Source organism: Oreochromis niloticus, linkage group LG12, assembly GCF_001858045.2.
Source record: "Oreochromis niloticus isolate F11D_XX linkage group LG12, O_niloticus_UMD_NMBU, whole genome shotgun sequence".
Classification (NCBI taxonomy): Eukaryota; Metazoa; Chordata; class Actinopteri; order Cichliformes; family Cichlidae; genus Oreochromis; species Oreochromis niloticus.
The window spans coordinates 17,813,872-17,834,573 of record NC_031977.2 but is presented as its reverse complement, the minus strand read 5'-3'; the positions used below and the strand labels follow the sequence as shown (position 1 = coordinate 17,834,573).

General features: G+C 40.8%; 3 protein-coding genes across 6 annotated transcripts in view; all 3 read left to right on the top strand.

Moving 5' to 3' along the window:
* Positions 1-1,179: 1,179 nt before the first annotated feature.
* Positions 1,180-11,827, top strand: lztr1 (leucine zipper like post translational regulator 1). Of its 2 annotated transcripts, XM_005473300.4 has the most exons (20): positions 1,180-1,491; positions 1,596-1,792; positions 1,877-1,939; positions 2,025-2,081; positions 2,385-2,464; positions 2,556-2,664; positions 3,980-4,063; positions 4,151-4,208; positions 4,308-4,447; positions 4,540-4,741; positions 6,399-6,509; positions 6,605-6,697; positions 7,008-7,103; positions 8,127-8,310; positions 8,407-8,576; positions 9,030-9,313; positions 9,539-9,688; positions 10,313-10,418; positions 10,532-10,612; positions 11,048-11,827. In XM_005473300.4, the coding sequence occupies exons 2-20, from the start codon at positions 1,641-1,643 to the stop codon at positions 11,162-11,164; spliced, it is 2,337 nt and encodes a 778-aa protein (XP_005473357.1). In that variant the 5' UTR covers positions 1,180-1,491; positions 1,596-1,640; the 3' UTR covers positions 11,165-11,827. The 2 variants fall into 2 exon arrangements, with proteins under 2 accessions (XP_005473357.1, XP_013130801.1); XM_013275347.3 differs by having other exon boundaries at positions 1,180-1,792.
* Positions 11,828-13,471: 1,644 nt separating this feature from the next.
* Positions 13,472-14,353, top strand: cldn26 (claudin 26). The gene has a single exon (XM_003451665.4). It carries the CDS (start codon positions 13,472-13,474, stop codon positions 14,126-14,128), a length of 657 nt encoding a protein of 218 aa, XP_003451713.1. The 3' UTR covers positions 14,129-14,353.
* A 2,073-nt stretch (positions 14,354-16,426) lies between these two features.
* Positions 16,427-20,702, top strand: part of aifm3 (AIF family member 3) — a 22,273-nt gene continuing 17,997 nt past the window's right edge. For 2 of the 3 annotated variants that reach the window (XM_025897091.1, XM_005473298.4), the window contains exon 1: positions 16,427-17,110. The gene's annotated coding sequence lies outside the window, so the exon portion shown is untranslated. The remainder of the gene's footprint in view (positions 17,111-20,702) is intronic. The other variant, XM_003451666.5, reaches the window with a different exon arrangement.

Genomic DNA, 20,702 nt, shown 5'->3' with positions numbered 1-20,702 from the left:
TTTACACCATGGAGCCCTACTCTAAAACTGTAAAGCTGTATTTAAGAAATAGGCTTTAAACGTTTTAGAGAATGTTTGGTTTTATTTTATCCCAGTAAAGACTGTCACTGCGTTGTTTGGTTGGTTGCTGTTAATAAATTAATGTTAGTTTATATTAGCTAACTCGTGAGAGAACCAATAACTTTTAAAGTTTTAGGTTCCTTGAAGGAGAGCTTGTTTAAGTTCTTTGCATGGAAAAAAAAATCGACGTTAGTCTTCTTCTTTTGTAAAATAATAAGTTCCAAGCCAAAACAATATTTTTTCTTTTGTCTGTTGCATACATCAATCTATTGTTCATGCAGACATGTTTATGGATGTCAGGATTCCCGGTCATGCTTTGGTAAGACAGTTAAGTTTGTGGTGTGATGCGCATGTGGTAACCCTGTATGCTGTAAATTCAAACATGATATGCTTGGGAAAAGAGATAATTTTAATACATATAATACTAATGATCACATCTTGTAGACATCTGCTTTGCCTGTTGATTTCTCTGCTCGGTGTGTCCAACCGAACAGACAAGGAAAAATCAAACACAGAGGGGATTTTGTCTGACTCCTGCTTTTCAGTTTGGTGAGCCACTGGGGCACCTGACTCAAACAGGCCATCCTTCACAAAACCCTCATTTATTAAGTTATCTATAACCCCTTTTCAGTCCAGCTAGCTAACAACAGAGAACCACTTACTGCTTCAGAGAAAAAGAGTGAAAGTGGACACTATATCCTTGTTTTTAACATAAAACTCATTGCTGCTACCAGGAGCAGCAATGAGTGACTGCTGCTTTTTTAGCTTTAGTTTCCTTATTTTCTTTCTTTGTTTTTTTTACTTTTAGGTTATTGATTCTGTCACTAGTTAGCTAACATAAACTAAACTAATGTGTCTACAACCAACCGAGGAACTCAGCGATATCACATTCTATACTGGCACAAGATGGTGCTTAACGTGCTTTAAAATCTTTAATTTCAAAGACTCTTTTCCAAATTCCAGCTTTACAGACGGTGCTAAATCTATGACAGGTTTTTAGAGTAGGGCTCCAAACTGTAAATTAACGTTAATACCTATAGGTACTATATATAGTGTTTCATGTCAACTTCAAATGTGCACATACTACTCAAGATTACAGGACTGAAAGCATTTTGACTCCGCCTTTTCAACATTACAGGAAGTGAAGTACCCGCAGGGTTGTGGGGGGCGTGGATTTACCACTGCTTTTGATTTCTTGGTGTTGTTTTTTGTGTCTAATATCATGACATCGTAGGTATCGAACCGGTTAGCCAGATGTTTTAGCGCAACGTTAGCGTTGTTCGTTAACTTGTCGTTTTCTTCTTCATGTTGCTAGTTTTGGGGCGTAGCATTAGCTAGAGGCTAGCTAGCTAGCCAGGATTAGCTGAGCTTTTTTGTAGCTAACAGTTCTCTGGAGGACAACAGCCTCAGTCTTTAACAAAGAAGACTTGGGTAAGAGTAGTACCAATGTCACTCCAGATTTACATGTGGTGACAGAAGTATTAGCACTTATGCTGGGGCATTAACAGCGTCGTTAATCGTTCACGTCCCTGCAGATGAGTGGCCCTGACATCTGATTGAGCCGGGGAGTTAGCAAAAACATGTCCTGTAAGTCAACTAAAGTGGCTCCGAGTGTTGATTTCGACCACAGCTGCTCTGACAGCGTGGAATATTTGACACTTAATTTCGGCCCATTTGAGACTGTTCATCGCTGGAGAAGACTCCCTCCGTGCGATGAGTTTGTTGGTGCAAGGTAAGGTGTGGACAGATGAGCAGCAGCATCTTCACTCAAACTGAATACCTGTGGTCTTATTGAACTTCATGCGGCTTCACGCAGGCGCAGCAAACACACTGTGGTGGCTTACAGAGATGCAATATATGTGTTCGGGGGAGACAATGGGTAAGGGCTACAAGACTTTGCAGACATTTTTCAGATATATGTATTAGTTATTATATGTATGTGAGAATTCTGTGTCACCCAACAGCAAAAACATGCTGAATGATCTCCTTCGCTTTGATGTGAAGGATTGTTCCTGGTGTCGGTAAGGCTATAGCCTCACAGCCACAGTTGATTTGATTTTACTTTGTTGCAATACATATCACAATCCACGGAATATCCCAGATTAACACATATTTAAATTTTAAGACCATCATAGTGTGCATGCAGTGAGTATCAGAACAAGGAGCACTAAAAAGTAATCATAAAGATCAGCTTATTTCCACAGTGGACACTTTTTTTGAAAGTATTACAATACAAGACACCAAATCAGCCAGAGTATATATAAAACATACACAATCTTAACCGTATAATAAAATAGAAGTTGACACATGTCTATAATTCACAGAGCTTTCACCACTGGAACGCCACCTGCCCCCAGATACCACCACTCAGCTGTGGTCTATGGCAGCAGCATGTTTGTATTTGGTAAATCCTTAATTATCTATAAAAGTCCTTTATTTTATCCATTTTAAACTCTGGTGGCATTTTTGTAATGTTCAACTTTGATATTTTCTAGGGGGCTACACTGGAGACATTTACTCAAATTCAAACCTGAAAAACAAAAATGACCTTTTTGAGTACAAGTTTGCTACAGGACAGTGGACTGAATGGAAAGTGGAGGGAAGGTAATGTATTAACTTGTTTCTTTTTAATAATGACCAAACATTGTCATTGTTATTGTGTCCCATGATATTATTGTATCTTGCCTCCGTGGTTTCCACCCTTAATACTTTAGGTCAGGGGTGTCGAACTCCAGGCCTTGAGGGCCAGTGTCCTGCAGGTTTTAGATCTCACCCTGGGTCAACACATCCGAATCAAATGATTAGTTCATTATCAGGCCTCTGGAGAACTTCAACTCATGTTGAGGAGGTCATTTAGCCACTTAAGAACAAGAATAAGAATAACTTTATTTATCCCGAGGGAAATTCTTTTGTTATGTACATGCTCAAAGCAGCAGGAGACAGAGGAACAGATGAATAAGATATAAGATATACAATATATACAATAAGAATAGTAAAATAGTTAAATCAGCTGTGTTGGATCAAGGACACATCTAAAACTTGCAGGACACCGACCCTCAAGGCCTGGAGTTCAACACCTGTGCTTTAGGTTGTCTGGAGGATAAAATATGTTGGAAAAACTGTGGGCGCGTTTGGCATGTGCCTTTATGTTTACTGGCTGAACTAAAACTTTAGAGGAGCTCACACTGTGCACAGTTGCCTTCTACTATGTCCTAGCATGACAGCCCCCACTCCCCAATCCTCTACTTGCCTGCACTCACACCAAAGTTAATGATCCAGCCACAAGTACATATCAATTTGTCTCTGCATCAGCTTTTTAATAAAATTTTATGCTTTTTGTGGCTTCTTAACTGGGCAATCAAAAAATTAATTACACAAAATAATTTTACAGTACATGAATAAGCATTACAGTTCTGCGTTTAGCTGTAGTTGATGCTTATTAACATCAGTATCTTCAAGTTGGCCTAGACAGAGTTCTTTTGGTCGGTCATTTTAAAGCAGAGGTGGGGAACGCCAGGACTCAAAGGTCGGTGTCCTGCAGGTTGATACTGAAAACACCGGCCCTTGAGCCTTGGAGTTCCCCACCCCTGCTTTAAAGGCTTAAACCCTCATCAGTTCAAAAATGGCCCTGCAAACGTATGTCATCAACATGATGTAATAGATGGTTGGTGGGTTTTTTTAGATATTCCAAGTAGTCTGTGATTCTTCGCAAAATTGCTGATAAAAGTTAAGCCCACCTACTTCAAAAATTAATCCCATAGTATCTCTAATCCACAGTCTTGCGGACAGCTTATTTTAATCCAGGACAAGCAAAATCTACAACTGTTTTAAGTCTTTGCAGGGACCTTTGAGGTACAGAGGCAAATAAAAATTTAGTCTGGGACTATGCTTAAGTGTTGACTGTGAATCTCTGTTCCAGCTTGCCAGTGGCCAGATCTGCACATGGGGCCACAGTCTACAGTGATAAACTCTGGATATTTGCTGGTTATGATGGAAATGCCAGGTATGCATGAATTTTTTTTTGTTTTCATTTTCTGCAGATGTATTTATTTTTGAGCATAACCTTGGTGACTATTTCGCCCACGTATAGGTTGAACGACATGTGGACCATCAGTCTGCAGGACCGAGAGCACGCGTGCTGGGAAGAGGTATGTTTAATTCATTTTCACAACAAAAGAGAACAACATTTAAAGTTAAAGACTCAGAAACCCTTGGTCAGCGTTCACGTCTGTCTTTGTGTCCATCAGATCGATCAGAGTGGTGAAATTCCGCCGTCTTGCTGCAACTTCCCTGTCGCCGTATGCAGGGACAAGATGTTTGTGTTTTCTGGACAGAGTGGAGCCAAAATTACTAACAACCTCTTTCAGTTTGAGTTCCAAGGCCACATGTAAGCAGAACCCTTTTTTTTTTTTAAATCATTCAGCTACTTATACTATATTTACCAGCATTACCTGACACTCATAACTCCCATTTTCTCAGGTGGACACGTATACCAACTGAACATTTGCTGCGGGGCTCCCCTCCACCTCCGCAGAGGCGCTATGGACACACTATGGTTGCCTTTGACCGCCACCTGTATGTATTTGGAGGTGCTGCTGACAACACCCTGCCCAATGAGCTGCACTGCTATGATGTTGACTCTCAGACCTGGGAGGTGATTCAACCCAGCCATGACAGTGAGGTATGAAAAAATTTGGAAAACTTTCATTGTTTGTGTGATATCATTCATTTGTTGACACAAAGAACTATGTTGTGGAGGTAGATGAATGATATCACAAATATTTTTTATTAGGACAGTAAATTATTAAACGAGAAGACTTTGTTCCTGTACGTTCCATTCCTATCTATTGTACTACTTCTTTATGTAATGCAAACATAATATGTTTGGAAAGGCTGTTGAGTGGTGAGTCATTTTGAGTTTAGTTCGTTGCTGTAGACCAGGGGTCTGCAACCTTTAACACCCAAAGAGCCACTTGGACCTGGTTTCCACACAAAAGAAAACACTGGGAGCCGCAAATACTTTTTGACATCTAAAATGAAGATAACACTGTATATATTGTTTTTTTTACCTTTATGCTTTGTGTGAACAACTTAAGTAAGTAAAGTTTATTTATTAAGCGCTTTTCACAGACAGGCAGTCACAAAGCGCTGTACACAAAGATTAAAATAAACAATACAATCAATGGACATTATACACAATGTAAAAGATCAAATGTAAATAATGTAAAGAATATAAAATACATAGATCAACAAAAGGCTTGTTTGAACAGAAAAGTTTTTAACTGCTTTTTAAAAGAATCCACAGAGCAACTAAAGTGTGTTGCTTATGAAATCCATGAAGTGCTACAGAGAAAATTACATTTTATTTATGTAATTAACACATTTTGAACTTTTAAAGAAATATAACAAAAAGGAAAAACACTCAGTTGAAGGTCTCTTAAATGAATTTAAAAGCTGAACTTAAATGATCCATGTAGCAAAGAAAAACTGTTGTGAGCCGCCACCCTTATATCGCCTTTGGGCTTTTGGAACGTAGCGGAGCCTTGACTGAATTTTAAAAAATAATTGGAAAAAAATCACTATGCTACAAAAAAAATGAAAAATAAATATTTGCAAAATTCTGCATAAATATTTATTTTACCTGGTTAATGTGTGGGCGTGGTCTGCAGTGCCGCTGCATGGGAGTCGGACTCACCTGAGCGGTACCCGCAATCACGCCTCGCCGCCTTAAAGTCTGTGCTCTCTGCTATTGTGTTGTCGGGCTGTGAGCTGAAAAGCTACAGCCGGCTGTATGCGTACAGCAACCGTGTATGAAAAGTGGTCAATAAAGAGATGCTGAAAAGCAAGTTCATGGAAACATCGTCGGGTCTGCCGTGAGATGTTTACAATGGGACTTCTGCTCCTGAACCTCTGCGCACAGCGTCTGCAAATCGGGGCTGTACGAAGTCACTTTCATCTTTACGCAGGACTGTAAGCTGTCATCTGTGAGGCGTGGGCAGTGTTTGTTTTTAACATAGTTCACGGTGAAGAATAGCTGCTGACATAATGTGGATCCGAAGATCCATAATTGGCCTACCTGGGGTTGAAATAAATGCACTGCGTTTCGGCGGGTATACCGGCTTCGCGAGTGTGATGCTTATTTTGAGCGATGACCCCTGCTGTGGACAGTCTGCATTTTGTTACTGAAATTTGTGCAAGACAGCTTATATTATTGTAAATCATAGTGGTATGGTGTTCCTTTTGTGTCACCCTAGATAGGAATATAAAACACATGTTGGTGAATTTTACAGATATGTAATTAAACTCTATCTTCTTTTTTTGTTTTTGTTTTTTCTCAGATGCCCAGTGGGAGACTCTTCCATGCTGCTGCTGTGATTCTGGATGCCATGTACATCTTTGGTGGGACTGTGGACAACAATGTCCGCAGTGGGGAGATGTACAGATTCCAGGTTGGTGTCAAATCACCTCATTGCTAAGATATACCACCATAGTTAAAAAGTCTGTCCTCCCTTATGATTGATTACTAAAACTTCCACTTTTGTAGTTTTCATGCTACCCAAAGTGTACCCTCCATGAGGATTATGGCAAACTATGGGAGAACCGTCAGTTCTGTGATGTGGAGTTCATTCTGGGCGAGGTGAGTTTTCATTGCTGTAAAACTGGAAGCCAAGCCTCTAAACTGCTGATTAAAATTTCAAATATAACTACCTGGGTTGAGCAGGTGACCAGTATAGTCTGAGGTTATTGCAGGGCCCTAGGTTCAAATCTGTCCTAGGCCCTTTGGTTACATTGCTTCCTATTGCCCTGTCCCCCAGCTTTATCAGCTGTCTTGTTGTAATAAAGGCTCAAAAGCCCAAAGGCAATTTTTGAAATTCATGGTGACTCACACATGATCTGCAAAACTTGTTTTTTTCCACTTGTCTGACTCATTGTTGTCTTGTGTGCAGAGTGAAGAGAGAGTCTTGGGGCATATCGCCATAGTGACTGCAAGATGTCAGTGGTTGCGGAAGAAAATCCTGCAGGCTCGAGATAGGCAGCGACAGGTTAGGACAATGCAGCAAGTACATCTCCTCTGACACATACAAGACTGTCAGTGACCTCAGAAGATATTTATAAATATGAAAAATCAGGCTGATCATGTAACTCTGTAACCTATCCCACATCTTGGAAATCAGAAACACTTTGAAGTGGTGACATAACTTCGAGCACCTGTGTCACAATTCAAATATTAAATGGCTCAAAACTGCACAAAAAGCTGAAGGGTTAAGAATAGAATCCTCCAACCTGCACTCTTCAAGCTGTGCAGCATCATGAAATGAAACACCTTTCTTTTTACATTTTAAAACAATGTGCACCGCAGGGCACACAATTAGTCGTGATCACATCATGATTGGTTGGTCTCCATCCCCACTGAAATAGGTTAGAGTGGAGATATTGTCATAAAGAAAGAGTAATGATTTGGTAATTATCTGTAATAAAAGGCTAGTGTTTGGTATTTGTCCAACAATAGTGTTGAAGGGGAAAATCAAGAGGTTATTGGTCGTATTTTTTCAGACACTCATATTTATAGAAAATTAACTCAATTCAGACTTAATGTGCAAACTGAAGCTGCAAATGTAATCATTTTAGTTCATTTTCAGCTCATCCAGCCGTGGCAAGGCGTCTGTCGTCCATCCACAGTTCACAAGAATATCTACTCCTACAGTATTGGTCAGAATTGAATGAAACTTAATGTTCACCTAATTGGGTCTTCACCCAAATTGTGCTCAAAGTCTAGGTCCCAGTTATCATTTTATGGGCAGTAACCCGTGAAATGTAATGGACTGTGAGGTGGATGTTGAGCTACATTCTCTAAATTTCAATTCTATGAAAACTCAGTGAGGCTTTCGCTACAGAAAAGGTGCAGCAACATAAATATTGCGCGTTCAATGCTTTAATGATCATGTTTATCTAAGCTTGTTGGTCTGAGGCATCACGATGTATTCATATAAGCATTTGTAAGAGTAATGGGTCACTGGTGTATTCACTGAGCCAGAATGATAGTTGCTTACTTTACTGTCTTACAGAAGACAAAACAGGAGAGCAGTGAGGATGAAGGAGCAGCTGGAGGCCCAAAGGATATGCCAGCAGGCAACAGGCCATCGGGCACACAGCCGCTGCTGGAGGTATCCATCAGAGAAGCGGAGGCTCAGCCTTTTGAAGTCTTAATGCAGTTTCTCTACACAGACAAGATCCAGTACCCTCGCAGAGGTACCACTCTACTCATGCTTCTCACGTTTGGTTGTTACCGGTCTTGCTGCAAAAGAGAGGGAAAATGTTTATTCTTGTGTGTATCTGTCTACACAGGTCATGTGCAGGATGTTCTCCTGATTATGGATGTGTACAAACTGGCCCTTAGCTTTAAGCTTTCCCGGCTGGAGCAGCTCTGTGTGCAGTACATTGAAGCATCAGTTGACCTGCAGAATGTTCTCAGTGTCTGTGAAAACGCCAACAAACTGCAGCTCGACCAGCTCAAGGTACATCCAGATTAAATGTTAACAGCTGAAAGCGTCTTATACTGACATCTAGTGGTTAAAGTTTCTTAATTTCACTGATTTTCAAACTGTTGAGCTGGAACATGGACGACCAGGGTAAAAACATGGAGTGACGCCAAGTTAAATGAATATGACTTTAGTCTGGAAAATAAACAAACAAGAGTTTGTGGATGCTGTCCTGCTAACATTTTGTTCATTAAAACTCCCAAAAATTTGTTTCCGATTGTTTAAAACTTATGATATTTGTGGTGTGAACCTTTTTGTGATTTCTAAAGTGTGAGAACCACTGGTCTAAAAGCTCTCAGTTTACAGTAGCAAAGGATGTCGCTCAGAGCCAGCTTGGTACTGAGTCACTCTTTAAGATCAGAGATGCCTAGGACAGGAAAAGGATTTGTTATTATGGCACTAATACCAACATCTTTTTTCTTTCTTCAGGAACATTGCCTTAATTTTGTGGTTAAGGAGTCACACTTTAACCAGGTTATCATGACAAAAGAGTTCGAGCATCTCTCCACTCCCCTGATAGTGGAGATTGTGCGACGAAAGCAGCAGCCTCCTCCTAGGGTGTACTCTGACCAGCCTGTGGACATCGGGACCTCCCTGGTGCAGGACATGAAGGCCTACCTGGAGGGAAGCGGCTTTGAGTTTTGTGACATTATTCTGCTGTTAGATGGTCACCCACGGCCTGCACACAAAGCCATACTGGCAGCTCGATCCAGGTAGATCAGCGTAGATTTTATGAATGGGTTTTGTTGTTTTTGTTTTGTATTTTTGGTACCTTACTTAAGCTGAATTGGATTTAATGTGGATTTTATGCTCCTTTGCCAATAGTTGACTCTTAGATTTGATTGCTTTCTGTAATGGCTTGATGTTGTATCACAGTTGGTCATGGTCCATTTCAGCTTAATGATGTGACTTATCCTTTTTATGCTGTTACTCCTCAGTTACTTTGAGGCAATGTTCCGCTCCTTCATGCCCGTGGACGGTCAGGTAAATATATCCATCGGTGAGATGGTCCCGAGTAAGCAGGCCTTTGAGTCGATGCTGCGTTATATTTACTATGGTGACGTGAACATGCCTCCAGAGGATTCCCTGTATCCTTTTCAGTTGGCGAGGTTTTTTGTTTGTTTGTTTTTTTACTTTAACATTTCTGTAAATTTAAATAAAAAGGAAATGAGTAACTCAATTGAAGGCAAAGTAGCCTGTGAAATAATAATAATGATAACAACAATTAATTAATTAATTTAAAACTTAAAACTTTAAAATAAAAAAAAAAAATGTCAAATTTCTTTACTTCTGTTCAGATCTTAAAAAAAACAACATATTCCTACAGAGACATTTGTATCGAGTACAGTTTGTAGCACTAACAGTAAAACTGCTGGCTCGTCACAAAAGAACTCAACATTTAACATAAGAAAAGGTGTGAACTTTTCATCTGTAAGTTAGAAAGTGTTGATGTTTAAGTTAAGAATAAGTGTTGGTTAATGTTTATAAATGGTTTATAAGTAGATAAGATCAGGGACACAATGAAATAATTCATAAACGTATCATTGCCAGAAACAAAATAAGGCCTTAAATGTTTCATATAACGAGTTTCTAAATAACACTGAAGCTTTTTTGAAAATTCAGCCACATGGGTTGTCGAAACACGCAGCCTTACTTTTTGGTTAAAGTGAGTAAAGTTTCATTGGTTTTCATCCTTGACCCTGGATTAACAGCTATCTGTTTGCTGCACCATATTACTATGGGTTTTCTAACAACAGGCTGCAGGCTTACTGCAAGCAGAATCTCGAGATGAACGTCACTGTGGAGAATGTCTTGCAGGTATTGTGCTTTCGCCCAGGGGGAGCAGTGACCTAATTGGACAATGCGGTCCCTCACTTTTGTACAAAATAAATCATTTCTTCACTCACTTCTCTCTCGCTGTCCTCCCTCAGATTCTTGAGGCAGCTGATAAGACCCAGGCTCTGGACATGAAGAAGCACTGTCTCCACATTATTGTCCACCAGTTCATCAAGGTGGGTGGGCTTGTATCCGAAGCCCTGGGGGTTTGCTGCCCACTCACTGCAGCTGAGCTAACCCTCTAGTCCCGTCTTCTTTGCGGGAGACTGACACCTTTGGCCTCTTAGTGGATCACCCTCCATCTTCTGCGTGAAGAGGAGACTGTTTACAGGCTGGCCGGCTGTACAAGCACCTCATCACATTGCGATGAGGTGTTGCTCTGATTATTGTTTGTTATCCAAAGGAACAAAGAAGCACTCAATTTTCACTTTACTTCACTGGAGTGTTAGCTCTGTTGTATTTCTGTTAAGCTTTTATCTTCTTTTTATCTTTTATCTTCATTTTGTTGTGCATGAGCAATCAAGTGCTGCTTATTCCCCATTTTGACTCATTGTCTTATCTTAATTTGCTGTTCTTTTTTTCATTTTTTTTGTTCTCCTCCCCTCCCAAAGGTATCCAAGCTCCCCAACCTGAGGTCTCTCAGCCAGCTGCTGTTGTTGGACATCATTGAGTCGCTAGCCACACACATATCAGACAAACAGTGTGCCGAGATGTGCTCCGATATTTAGGACGGCTCTTTTCTACTCTAGCAGAAGCCCTACATCCCTGCTCCACCTAATCATTCCTTGCATGTGTCATACCCCACGCAACTGATGCCTTTTATCCACACTGTATCGAGTTGCTGTTGTTGTTGTTGTTTGTCCCTCTGCATCTCAGCGAGGAATGAAATCAGTGAAGGAACCAGATTGTACCTAGAATTGTTAAATAGTGTAAAATGATCTTTTCATGTATAACTCTGCTTTTATTTATTTTGTACAGACAGACCTTTTTTGCAAAGAAATTATTCTGCTCACTGTTGCTTTTGCATTTTTTGGGGGATAAATATACAGCTCACTGTTACATTTCATAATTGTGACAATAGAAATGGATTAAATCTCATCAGATGTATCATCTCAATAAAACATCACATCTATTAAAGTCAAGTGGGTTATTTATCTAAATCTCTATTCATTGAAGTTTGTATTATTTACATATGTCTTGTGGTAAAGAATCCAAATCATATGAAAATATTTATAATATATCTCTGTGTTAAGTACTGTTACTGGCACATGTCTTTGTGATAATTCTTACCATTAACAAAATCTGTGTATCCTATAATACTGACCTGAGTATTTAGTGACATTATTCTGTTATCATGCACTCGAAGCCTTAATAAATCTCCTACAGAATGAGTCATGTGTTCTGAGTGTCTGTGCTCTGATTCACCAGTATACCAACGTTATTGAGGTTTCTGCGCAACCATTTTGTCAGTTAATCAATACAAAGGAATGTGTCAAAAAACTGAAGTTTTTGTGAAACCACAGAAGTGATTGATTTGACCTCTTTAGAAGCTATTGTCAGGTTGTGTTATCACAAATCTTCTGGGCTCTCTAACAGACGACTTTATTCTTGAGCCCAAACCTAACTTTTAACCTGCTTTTAAATCCTACAGCCATCTGTGCAAAGAGCCAATAACTCCATTATGTCAGCTTTGCCTAAAACTACAGCATTGGCCTTCCTCACTGTCTTTATGCAGGGACCATACTAGACTGGATCAGCGGGAAGGTTGTTTTGCTGCTTTTAGTGTTTGGGGTTAAAGTGGGTTGAAACAGGCAGCAGTCCTCATCCCGTCCAGCAGGATATGGCCTACTCAGTAAATACGTCACCATTGCTGCTTAGATGAGAAGTGGATGCCTCAAAGGTGTAGGAATTTTAAACAGCTGATGTTTAAAGTGAAATATTCAAAGACACTTTTTGTTGGCCTTGAATACTGGTGCTAATCTAAAATTCAGACTATTGTTACAAACTAAAGCCAGTGCAACTTAAACACAGTGTGAAAAAGCTGAAGGTCAGCCCTTGACCTTTCATTAAATCAGCATGTCCGTCAGGGGTCTCAGTTTCCACAGATCTATGCATGATAAGTTCAGACAACGCTCCCTGGTTTGAGCGGATGAATTCCTTTTGAATCTGCAAGGTTTTGGAATGCAGCGATTTTGGTGTACTCACGTGATCTAAATTAAATTCAGTAGTTTAATTTTAATTATTAATTTGAGATGTGTTACAGGTTCTTATATATGTACTGCGGTCACCCTTAATAATCCCAGTATGAGTTCAATAAAATTTAAAAAAAGTATTTTATGAACGTTTATAGTTAATTTTGTTCATGGGGCTAAGACAAAACGTTTGTCCTAAATGCAGAGGCATTATATTGGTTTTCTACAAGCTGGCAGTTGTACTGCAGGATCTGTAACAACCCACAGAGGAATTCACAAAGTGCTGGACTCTTTTGGACTTTTGTACTGCTGCAGTGAGCACAAAGTGCTATTCACAGTAGAGATACTTGAGAAATTTAGCAAATCAAAATAAATAACTTAAACAAATAATATATAATCAAAAACGAAAGTCCATACCTCACCTAATTTTGCTGAAACTTTTAAAGTTGTACTGAATTTCACAGTCACGTGAAACAGTAACTTTTATGTCTTTCTTTTTTATGCGCCCCTCATGCACAGGTTGCTCATGTTTCATTCAAGTTGACTTGTGCACACACACGGCCGAGAATCCCTCTGCTCATATCTGGTTTCATTTAAATACTGAGTTCGTTGTTCGCTGGGATGACATTGAACACTGAAACCAAACAGTATGGCCGTTGTTATGCAGTGGTACCAGATTATCTCCTACTTATCAGGTGCATTTTCTTAAAGAAGTAAGAAGTGGGCTGTCCAGGTCTGTCCAACAGGTGGGACGAGCTACAGAGCCACTCGGATGGCTTGCCTAGCTTTACTTAGATTTGGACACAGAATCACAGCACAGACTTCACCGCACAAAGGCAGAAGATGGTTTTTCTAACAGCTAAAATGATGCAAAGGACCGCGCTCTTTGTGACGGTTGGAGGCTTGGTGACATCTCTGATCACCACCTTCCTTCCACATTGGAAAACAATGAACTCTGATCTCAATGAAGTGGAGAACTGGTTCTCTGGGCTGTGGCACACCTGCCTCTACACCGAGGAAGTGGGAATTCAGTGTAAGGCCTACGATTCCATCATGGGACTGCCGATGGACCTGCAGATCTCCAGGGTGCTCATGTCAGTGTCTATTGGTACTGGTGCTTCAGCTGTATTGGCTGCTTTCCCGGGTCTAGAGGGGGTTGAGATGTGTATGGAGCCGCCTGGTCTGAAGAGAAGTCTCCTCATCTTTAGTGGGGTGCTGTCCTGGGTGTCTGGGCTCACTACTCTGGCTCCTGTGTCTGTTGTGGCCTACACAACTGTGGTGGACTTCTGGGACGAGGGTTTTCCTGATGTGATGCCACGATGGGAGTATGGGGAGGCGATGTTCTCCGGATGGTTTGGAGGCCTGGCACTGGTCATCGGAGGGACTTTGTTCTTTGTAGCTGTGTGCATGGGCGACTACGACCGGCAGACATCGAGTGTACCAAACAGCCCACAGGTGAAGCAAAAGACACAGCACTACCTAAAGACGGAGGTTTTATAACTTGGACATTCCCATATGTGTAATATCTGCGAGTTCATGTACGTTATATGGAAGCATGACAGCCTGTGAAAGGTTACAGTAGTTCTACCGAGAAGCACTGAAGTGTTTTTGGGGCCCTTTTGTTTTTTTTACTGGATTTCAAACTGGAAATCAAACTTTTTTTTCTGTGATCTCTGTTTAGAAGAAAAAATCTGAAGCAACTGTGTGCGACCGGACACATTTTATTAAAACAATGCGAGACAATAGATGGCTGCTGTAGTTTTTATTCTTGTTAAAGGATTGGAGGACAATTTATTTAGCAGAACATACACGCCATTGGAACCTCACTTAATGGTACGGTAAAAGCTAGTCTAAATAACTTTTTGGTTGAATTACTCATGCATTAGTTTTAATGTCAAGGGATGTGTGCAATAAGTGCACAAAAGTATGTCATAAAGTTTCAAAACACCAGAAAGGAACCTACTATCACCATAAAACCGATTTATGAGAGTTTTGTTTAGGAACACTGACCACAGGCAATCACTACAATAAAGTGAGTATTTTTTTCTGATGCTTTAAAAGTCTTTAAAAGTCAGTAATGCTTTTAAGACGAGCTTTCTTTCTTGCTAATCAGCATCAATATACCAGAAATATAAAGTGTAGCCATGCCAGATTATAGCAAAACTGTTCATTAACATCTGTAGTCCTGGGGCAGGTGACATCAAACTTTCTAATAAACAAAAACAAAAATAAATGATTCATCAGACAGAAGTAACTGATGGTTTGGGATCACTTACTGTTTAAGATGTGCCTTAAGTGCCTGGTATGTGGACCGCGCCTTTAATGCCTTTGGTAGGCTATTCAGACATTTAGTTCCCTTTACTGACAGCACAGCTTGTCCAAATGTAATGCACCTATAAGGATATTTATCTATCCATTTAAGCTCCATGGAAGAACATATGTGAATATGCATGTAATTTACAGCTGCACTTGTGGTGATTTCTTTCAGATGAATTTTATTTGTATATTTTAGTTAGAAGAATGATATTCAGCTGAACTGAAACATGAAGAAAGTTAAAGAAACTTAAAGGTTTCTTTAAGTTCGTAATGAAAACGAGTCCGTAATGAAAATGTCCCGCATTAGTTGTGAGCAGAGTCAGAGTGCTCACTGCAGTGCAGGAGTGAATAAATGAGCAGGGGTTGCATTCTTGAGCTGCTCTGTGTTGAATTTCATTTGGTGGGGAGGGGGCTTGGTGCCATCAGCTCCTTTTAGAGCTTAATGTACTCTGTTGCTCACCGTTATTGTCAGAACTGATGTAGACTGTTTTGTTTTATTCTTTTCAGTTTCTTCATTTCACCAAAAAAGGGGGTCAAACACTGATGTTTCTTTGGCTGGGCGATGTACGTTATTAGCATTTACTTACTGATTGATTTAAAGCTAATTAACAGGGTAAATCTACCCCTAATAACTGCTGGCATTAATATTTTGGCAGAGCATTTGTTTTATAAGCCATTAATGATTCATTCACTTCTCCCTGCTCTCTTGATCTGGCTTTTTGGATGCTGCAGCTCTCTGTGACCCCTGGGAATTCAATTAAACTGAGTGATGTGTCAGTGATGTCAGATGGCCTTCCCTGCACACTGGGCGAGTCTGATAGGTCATCTTGTCGTGCATATCCACACGCCCCACCCTGGCTTTCACTCAAATATGCTTTTTCCATCAAACAAGAGCAGTGCGTGTGCACCTGTCAGCTGTCAAACATCAAATTAGTCCATGTGGAGAGTGGAAATGATCTAATTTGATCTCTATTCTTTTATAACCATGTTTTGTTTTGTTTTGTGTTTTTTGAAGTGAAAGCACTGACATTCTGAAAACACCATAAAGGTTTTGGTGCTGCATGCTGATCATCACCTGTGTCACTGTTGTCATCATCATTTCCATAGAAATGAATGTGCAATTATCAGGTGAATGACCTTGACCCATCTCTCCCACAATGGGAGCATAAGGAATGGAAATATCTCGAGAGCTCATTTCTATAAGACTTAGTAGGCTATACCTTTGTAATCCTGCTCCACCCTACCCCCTCACTGAACCCAGGATTTACTGCAACAACTGCACTTTGAGGCTTTCTCCCTCTGCTGCACACACTGATAGAAGTGCAGCATTCACACACACACACACACACACACACACACACATACACACACACACAGTAAGTGCGGCTTCGGTGTTTATTTTATGTTCCCTGGTGGTCAGTGTAACTACAATAAATCCAAACACTGGTAAGTTTTAACAGCAGATGATGCTCGTGGAAGCAGCATTTACAGGGAGCAGCCAGTGTAATAGGTGGGCAGTCATTGGGGCAGTGCTTTGCGGAGGGTAGTTAAGTCTTTGATCAGGTTTAGCTGGCAAGTCAGGTCTTTGACATTTGAAGGCGAGGCTGAAATGGTCTGAACAGAAAAGCAAGCCTGGCGCGCGCACGCACACACACAGAGCGCGCGTGTGTGTTTTTTAAGAAAGAGAGAGGAAGGTTGGGTGGAGGAGAGCAGGGAACGGTGAGAATTCATGCTGTGTTAGCATCCCCTCAGCAACTCCATCAATACCGCATACAGCTGAGAAACTGGCAAAGGTCCTCCGTGCTGCGTTTTCAGGCTCGGACAGAGAAACAGAGCAACTCCCACAACCCGTCGGCTCAGTGTGCTGCTCCTGCTGCTCCTGCTGCTGCTGAGGGGGACTCTGAGAGGGGCAGAGCGCACACACACGTACACTCACCCACACACTCACTCACTCACTGGAGCCTCTGCTGCATCAAGAGGAAGAAGAGGAGTGCGGAGGAGGGTACGGAGGGACACGCAGACTGGGAATACTCTAGCGGAGAGAGCCAATCCGGAGAGGGAGAAGACTGCGAGGAGACCCGTGCTAATATGCTGCCGTGCTCCGCAGGGACGGCTGAGCACCAGGGAGTTTGACAGGATCTCAGTGCACCTGCTCCATGCACGCGGGTAAGACCCTTCACATTCTTTTTACACCAGGGACTCAGAGTTAGAGGTAATTACTTTATATGTGTTTATGTGATGCTGCATGCGCGCGCGCGCGCGTGTGTGTGTGCGTGAGAGAGAGCGAGATCCCACTTATTTCTTCAAGTGGGTTTTGCCTGCATTGGCGCACTGTGGTCACATAGAGTACTTCTATAAGGAAGTTACTTGCTCTGGGGGCTCTTCTGTTGAGAAACATCCACTGTTTCTCTACAAATCAGTTTGTTAGTGAAAACACACTCATGAGTGGAATACATGAAAATCTTGGAGAAATTCTGATCCCTCAAACTTCACGCATATCAGATAATGTTTTCCAGTCCATATACACCAGTAACTTTTACAAAAATGAAAACAGGTCGAATATATCACAGCACATCTCCAATCATAATTTGTATGCGTCTGCGTGTGTGTGCTGAGAAACTGGTCACTTGCAGAACTACTCTAAGGAAGTACAGCTGCCCTGTAGGGGTGTACACCCCTCTGAAGAACTCAGTTCCAGTTTTCCATGACATCATGGAGAGGTTATCGCTCAAAGTAGCAGCAAAATTACCTGATAGAGCCATGTAGTGCTATTGTTAACCAACTTAAGCTTTACAGATAAATACATACAAAACATATTGGCATCTGAGTCAACATAAAGCCACAGGAACTTGTCTACTTCATGAACTCTGTGCTGTTGAACAGTAAATAACGCTGAATGCTGATTTGGTCTTTGTTTTCTTGAACCACGTGGCAGCTGCTGTATCATGTGAAGCAGTAATGTTTTTTTGAATTCCCCTTAAAAGCTTAATTAGGACTGTACCTGACTCTGTAATCAGGTAAATGTATAGTTAATTTATCACACATTATAGTCCCGTTTCTTTTTTAATTTTCAGTCAAGGCTTTTTCACAGCCTGCACTCTGTTGGCGTCACATGGAGCTGAATTTATTTCTTCAAATCTTGCCCATAACAAGGATGTCACCTCACAAAGGAAACAAAAGCAAAACTATACACAAACATTGATCTGAATAATCTGAATGAAATTAAACACACACACAAACACACACACTGGAGCCTCCTAATGGGGATTGTGGTAACTGTAATCCACACTTTTTTCTTTCATAGTCAGTGACACGTAGGCACTGGAGTAAACAGAAGTCAATCAGAAGCTTGGCGGCATTTCAGGGAACACCTTTAACTTCAGACATGGCTTGGGACACTTGCTGCCCTTCCCTTTCCCTCCTGTTTCCTTTCACTGCAAACAATTAACACATGAACAGCAAAAAGACACCAACAAAAAAAGATCAAGGATTAAAATGCTTTCATTTTTATACATTTGTCAGGGGCACTGAAGACTTCATTAAACTGCTAGTAAATAAAATAAATGGTCAGTAAGAGCCTGTCAGCTCAGCAGCAGGTTTATGCAATTGCAGGATGACTCCTCAGGCTTATCTTGCATTTCACGAACCTGAAGAGCTGACTGTGAGGGAAAGAAAGAAGCGTGGTCAAATATTAAGCAGCATGAGGCCTTTTATCAGCCAAGGATCAGAGAACTCTAACTACAGGCTAACCTGTCAGGATACCTGCCAAGCAGGTGTTTTAAAATAGTCAAGGTGTTATGAAGTGAATGAGCCAATAAACAGCTGATCTTCTCTTAGTACATATGGAGATCGCAGCATGTTCCTCTTCTGCTAACGTTACACATGCTATCACAGTTTGCGTGGTAATTTCAGTGGGTGTGTCCATCAAAGGGCTGGCATTTTCGACTGGCATTTGTTTCACTCACGTTCACTTTATAGATCAGCCTCTTTTCCACCAACCAGGAGTTGGCATTTTGCTAATTCTCCCCTCTGACATTCCAGTAACAGGTTTTGCATTTGTAGGGAAGTGAGTGAAACTGACAGCTTGTTTGCAGGCAGGATTATTAGCACTGCTTGGGGACAGGCCCAACAGTGAGAAAGAGTGAGGGATCTGCGTCATATGTTGTGAGGACCAAATCTGCTTAACCTACTTTAGTTTTGCACAAAATATCTTGGGTTTACTGGAGCTCCAGTATGGTAGCTATTTGTGATCCAATTTGTTGTTCATCAAATTTTCAGTGGTGACGAATTATTTAAGGGACAACATGCAAGGGGCAAGTTTTCCTACATATCTTCAGTCTTCAGAAAGGGACTTGATATTTTTTTTTGCTTTCTCTAGTTAGTGGCTTACACAGAAAGCACTTGGCAGTGCTGGCAAGGATGTTAACTAAATGCAAGGAAATGTGCTTGGCATAGATATTTGAAGGAACAGCGCAAAAATACAGATTAAAAAGAAGCTAGAGCCAATGGAGATCACTAGGTTTTCACTAGATTTTTGGCTTAACAAGTCAAGTAACACCTTGTTCAGTAACATCTCAAAGAAACAACGATGAAAGTATTCTCCTTATTTAAGTAAAAGCCCTAAAACAACAACGGAAAAATACACCCTACTTAATGATTAGCAACAAAATGTGCACAAGTGTATTTTAGTAGCCGTTTCCAATATTGGATTTACTTAAAGGGCCATGACATACATTTGAAGAGTCCTGAGATGATTAATGAAGTGAGATCTAGCCAATATTTCACAAAAAGGCCATCTTTGCCTTTTGGTGAAGTACTGGGATAGTTTTACCTCTTTGGATTAGCAGACCATTTAAAAAAGTTTATTGGGGATTCTGTCTCTTGTTGAAACACTTACAACTCATAAAGTGTTTGAACTCCAAATAATGTTTGTAGAATCTGCAGTTGTCCTTTTCATATGTGGCACACAGCAGGAGATGATACACTACACATGTGTTCCCACTACTGGCAACACTCCATAAGGTTTATGCAAGAGTGTTGTGTAGGTAGAGCATACAGCAGGAAGGAGTGAAATATGCTGTGATTTTTACATTTGCTGTTGTTACATGGACAGAAACAGAGCTGGCAGGTTAAAAACTGCTTAATGTACAATTAACCTTCTAAGATATTTCCATTATCAGATGCAGCTTTACTCTCAGTCTTTAGCGCCTTATGAAAGCAACTTTAGACTGAGAGCTGAGACACTGGCAAAAGGTCTTTACAAATTGCCTTTTGTAAGAGATTGCAGTTCTGAAAGGTCAAATCATCCATCAGCTTATCCAGCCTGGTTATCTGAGCTGACAGGACAAAAGGCAAGATACACCCTGGATATAACACCTCACATTACATCAACATCTCTAGCCAGTTTAGAGTCACCAGTCAACCCAACACGTATGTTTTGGGGACAACCTGGAGCACTCACAGGGCCAGGGAAACCATAGAGGGGCCCAGGAGGTTCAAACCTACTAACTCCTTTCTATGAGGTGACAGCATTAACCACTGTACTACTGTGCTTCCCACCTGAAATGAGTAAATTTTGGACAGAGCACTTAACATCTATTTTTTTTTTTTTTTCAAATATTTTAATGTAAACTTTTTCTGGAAATGAAGAAAAACGGAGCATGAAATGAATATTTTTGTGTGCAGCACTAGTAGCTCAATAATATACTTAAGTTGTCAAGTTTGGTGGTATAGACAGAGCCTGAATCCAGCATGCGAG

What these genes read in the sequence shown, in the direction of transcription:
- lztr1 (XM_005473300.4), top strand. Translation starts at nt 1,641, where the DNA reads ATGTCCTGTAAGTCAACTAAAGTGGCTCCGAGTGTTGATTTCGACCAC. An exon ending in CAGCAGCATGTTTGTATTTG is followed by an intron (nt 2,465 to 2,555) that starts GTAAATCCTTAA and finishes GATATTTTCTAG; the next exon opens with GGGGCTACACTGGAGACATT. An exon ending in AGCACGCGTGCTGGGAAGAG is followed by an intron (nt 4,209 to 4,307) that starts GTATGTTTAATT and finishes TGTGTCCATCAG; the next exon opens with ATCGATCAGAGTGGTGAAAT.
- cldn26 (XM_003451665.4), top strand. Translation starts at nt 13,472, where the DNA reads ATGGTTTTTCTAACAGCTAAAATGATGCAAAGGACCGCGCTCTTTGTG.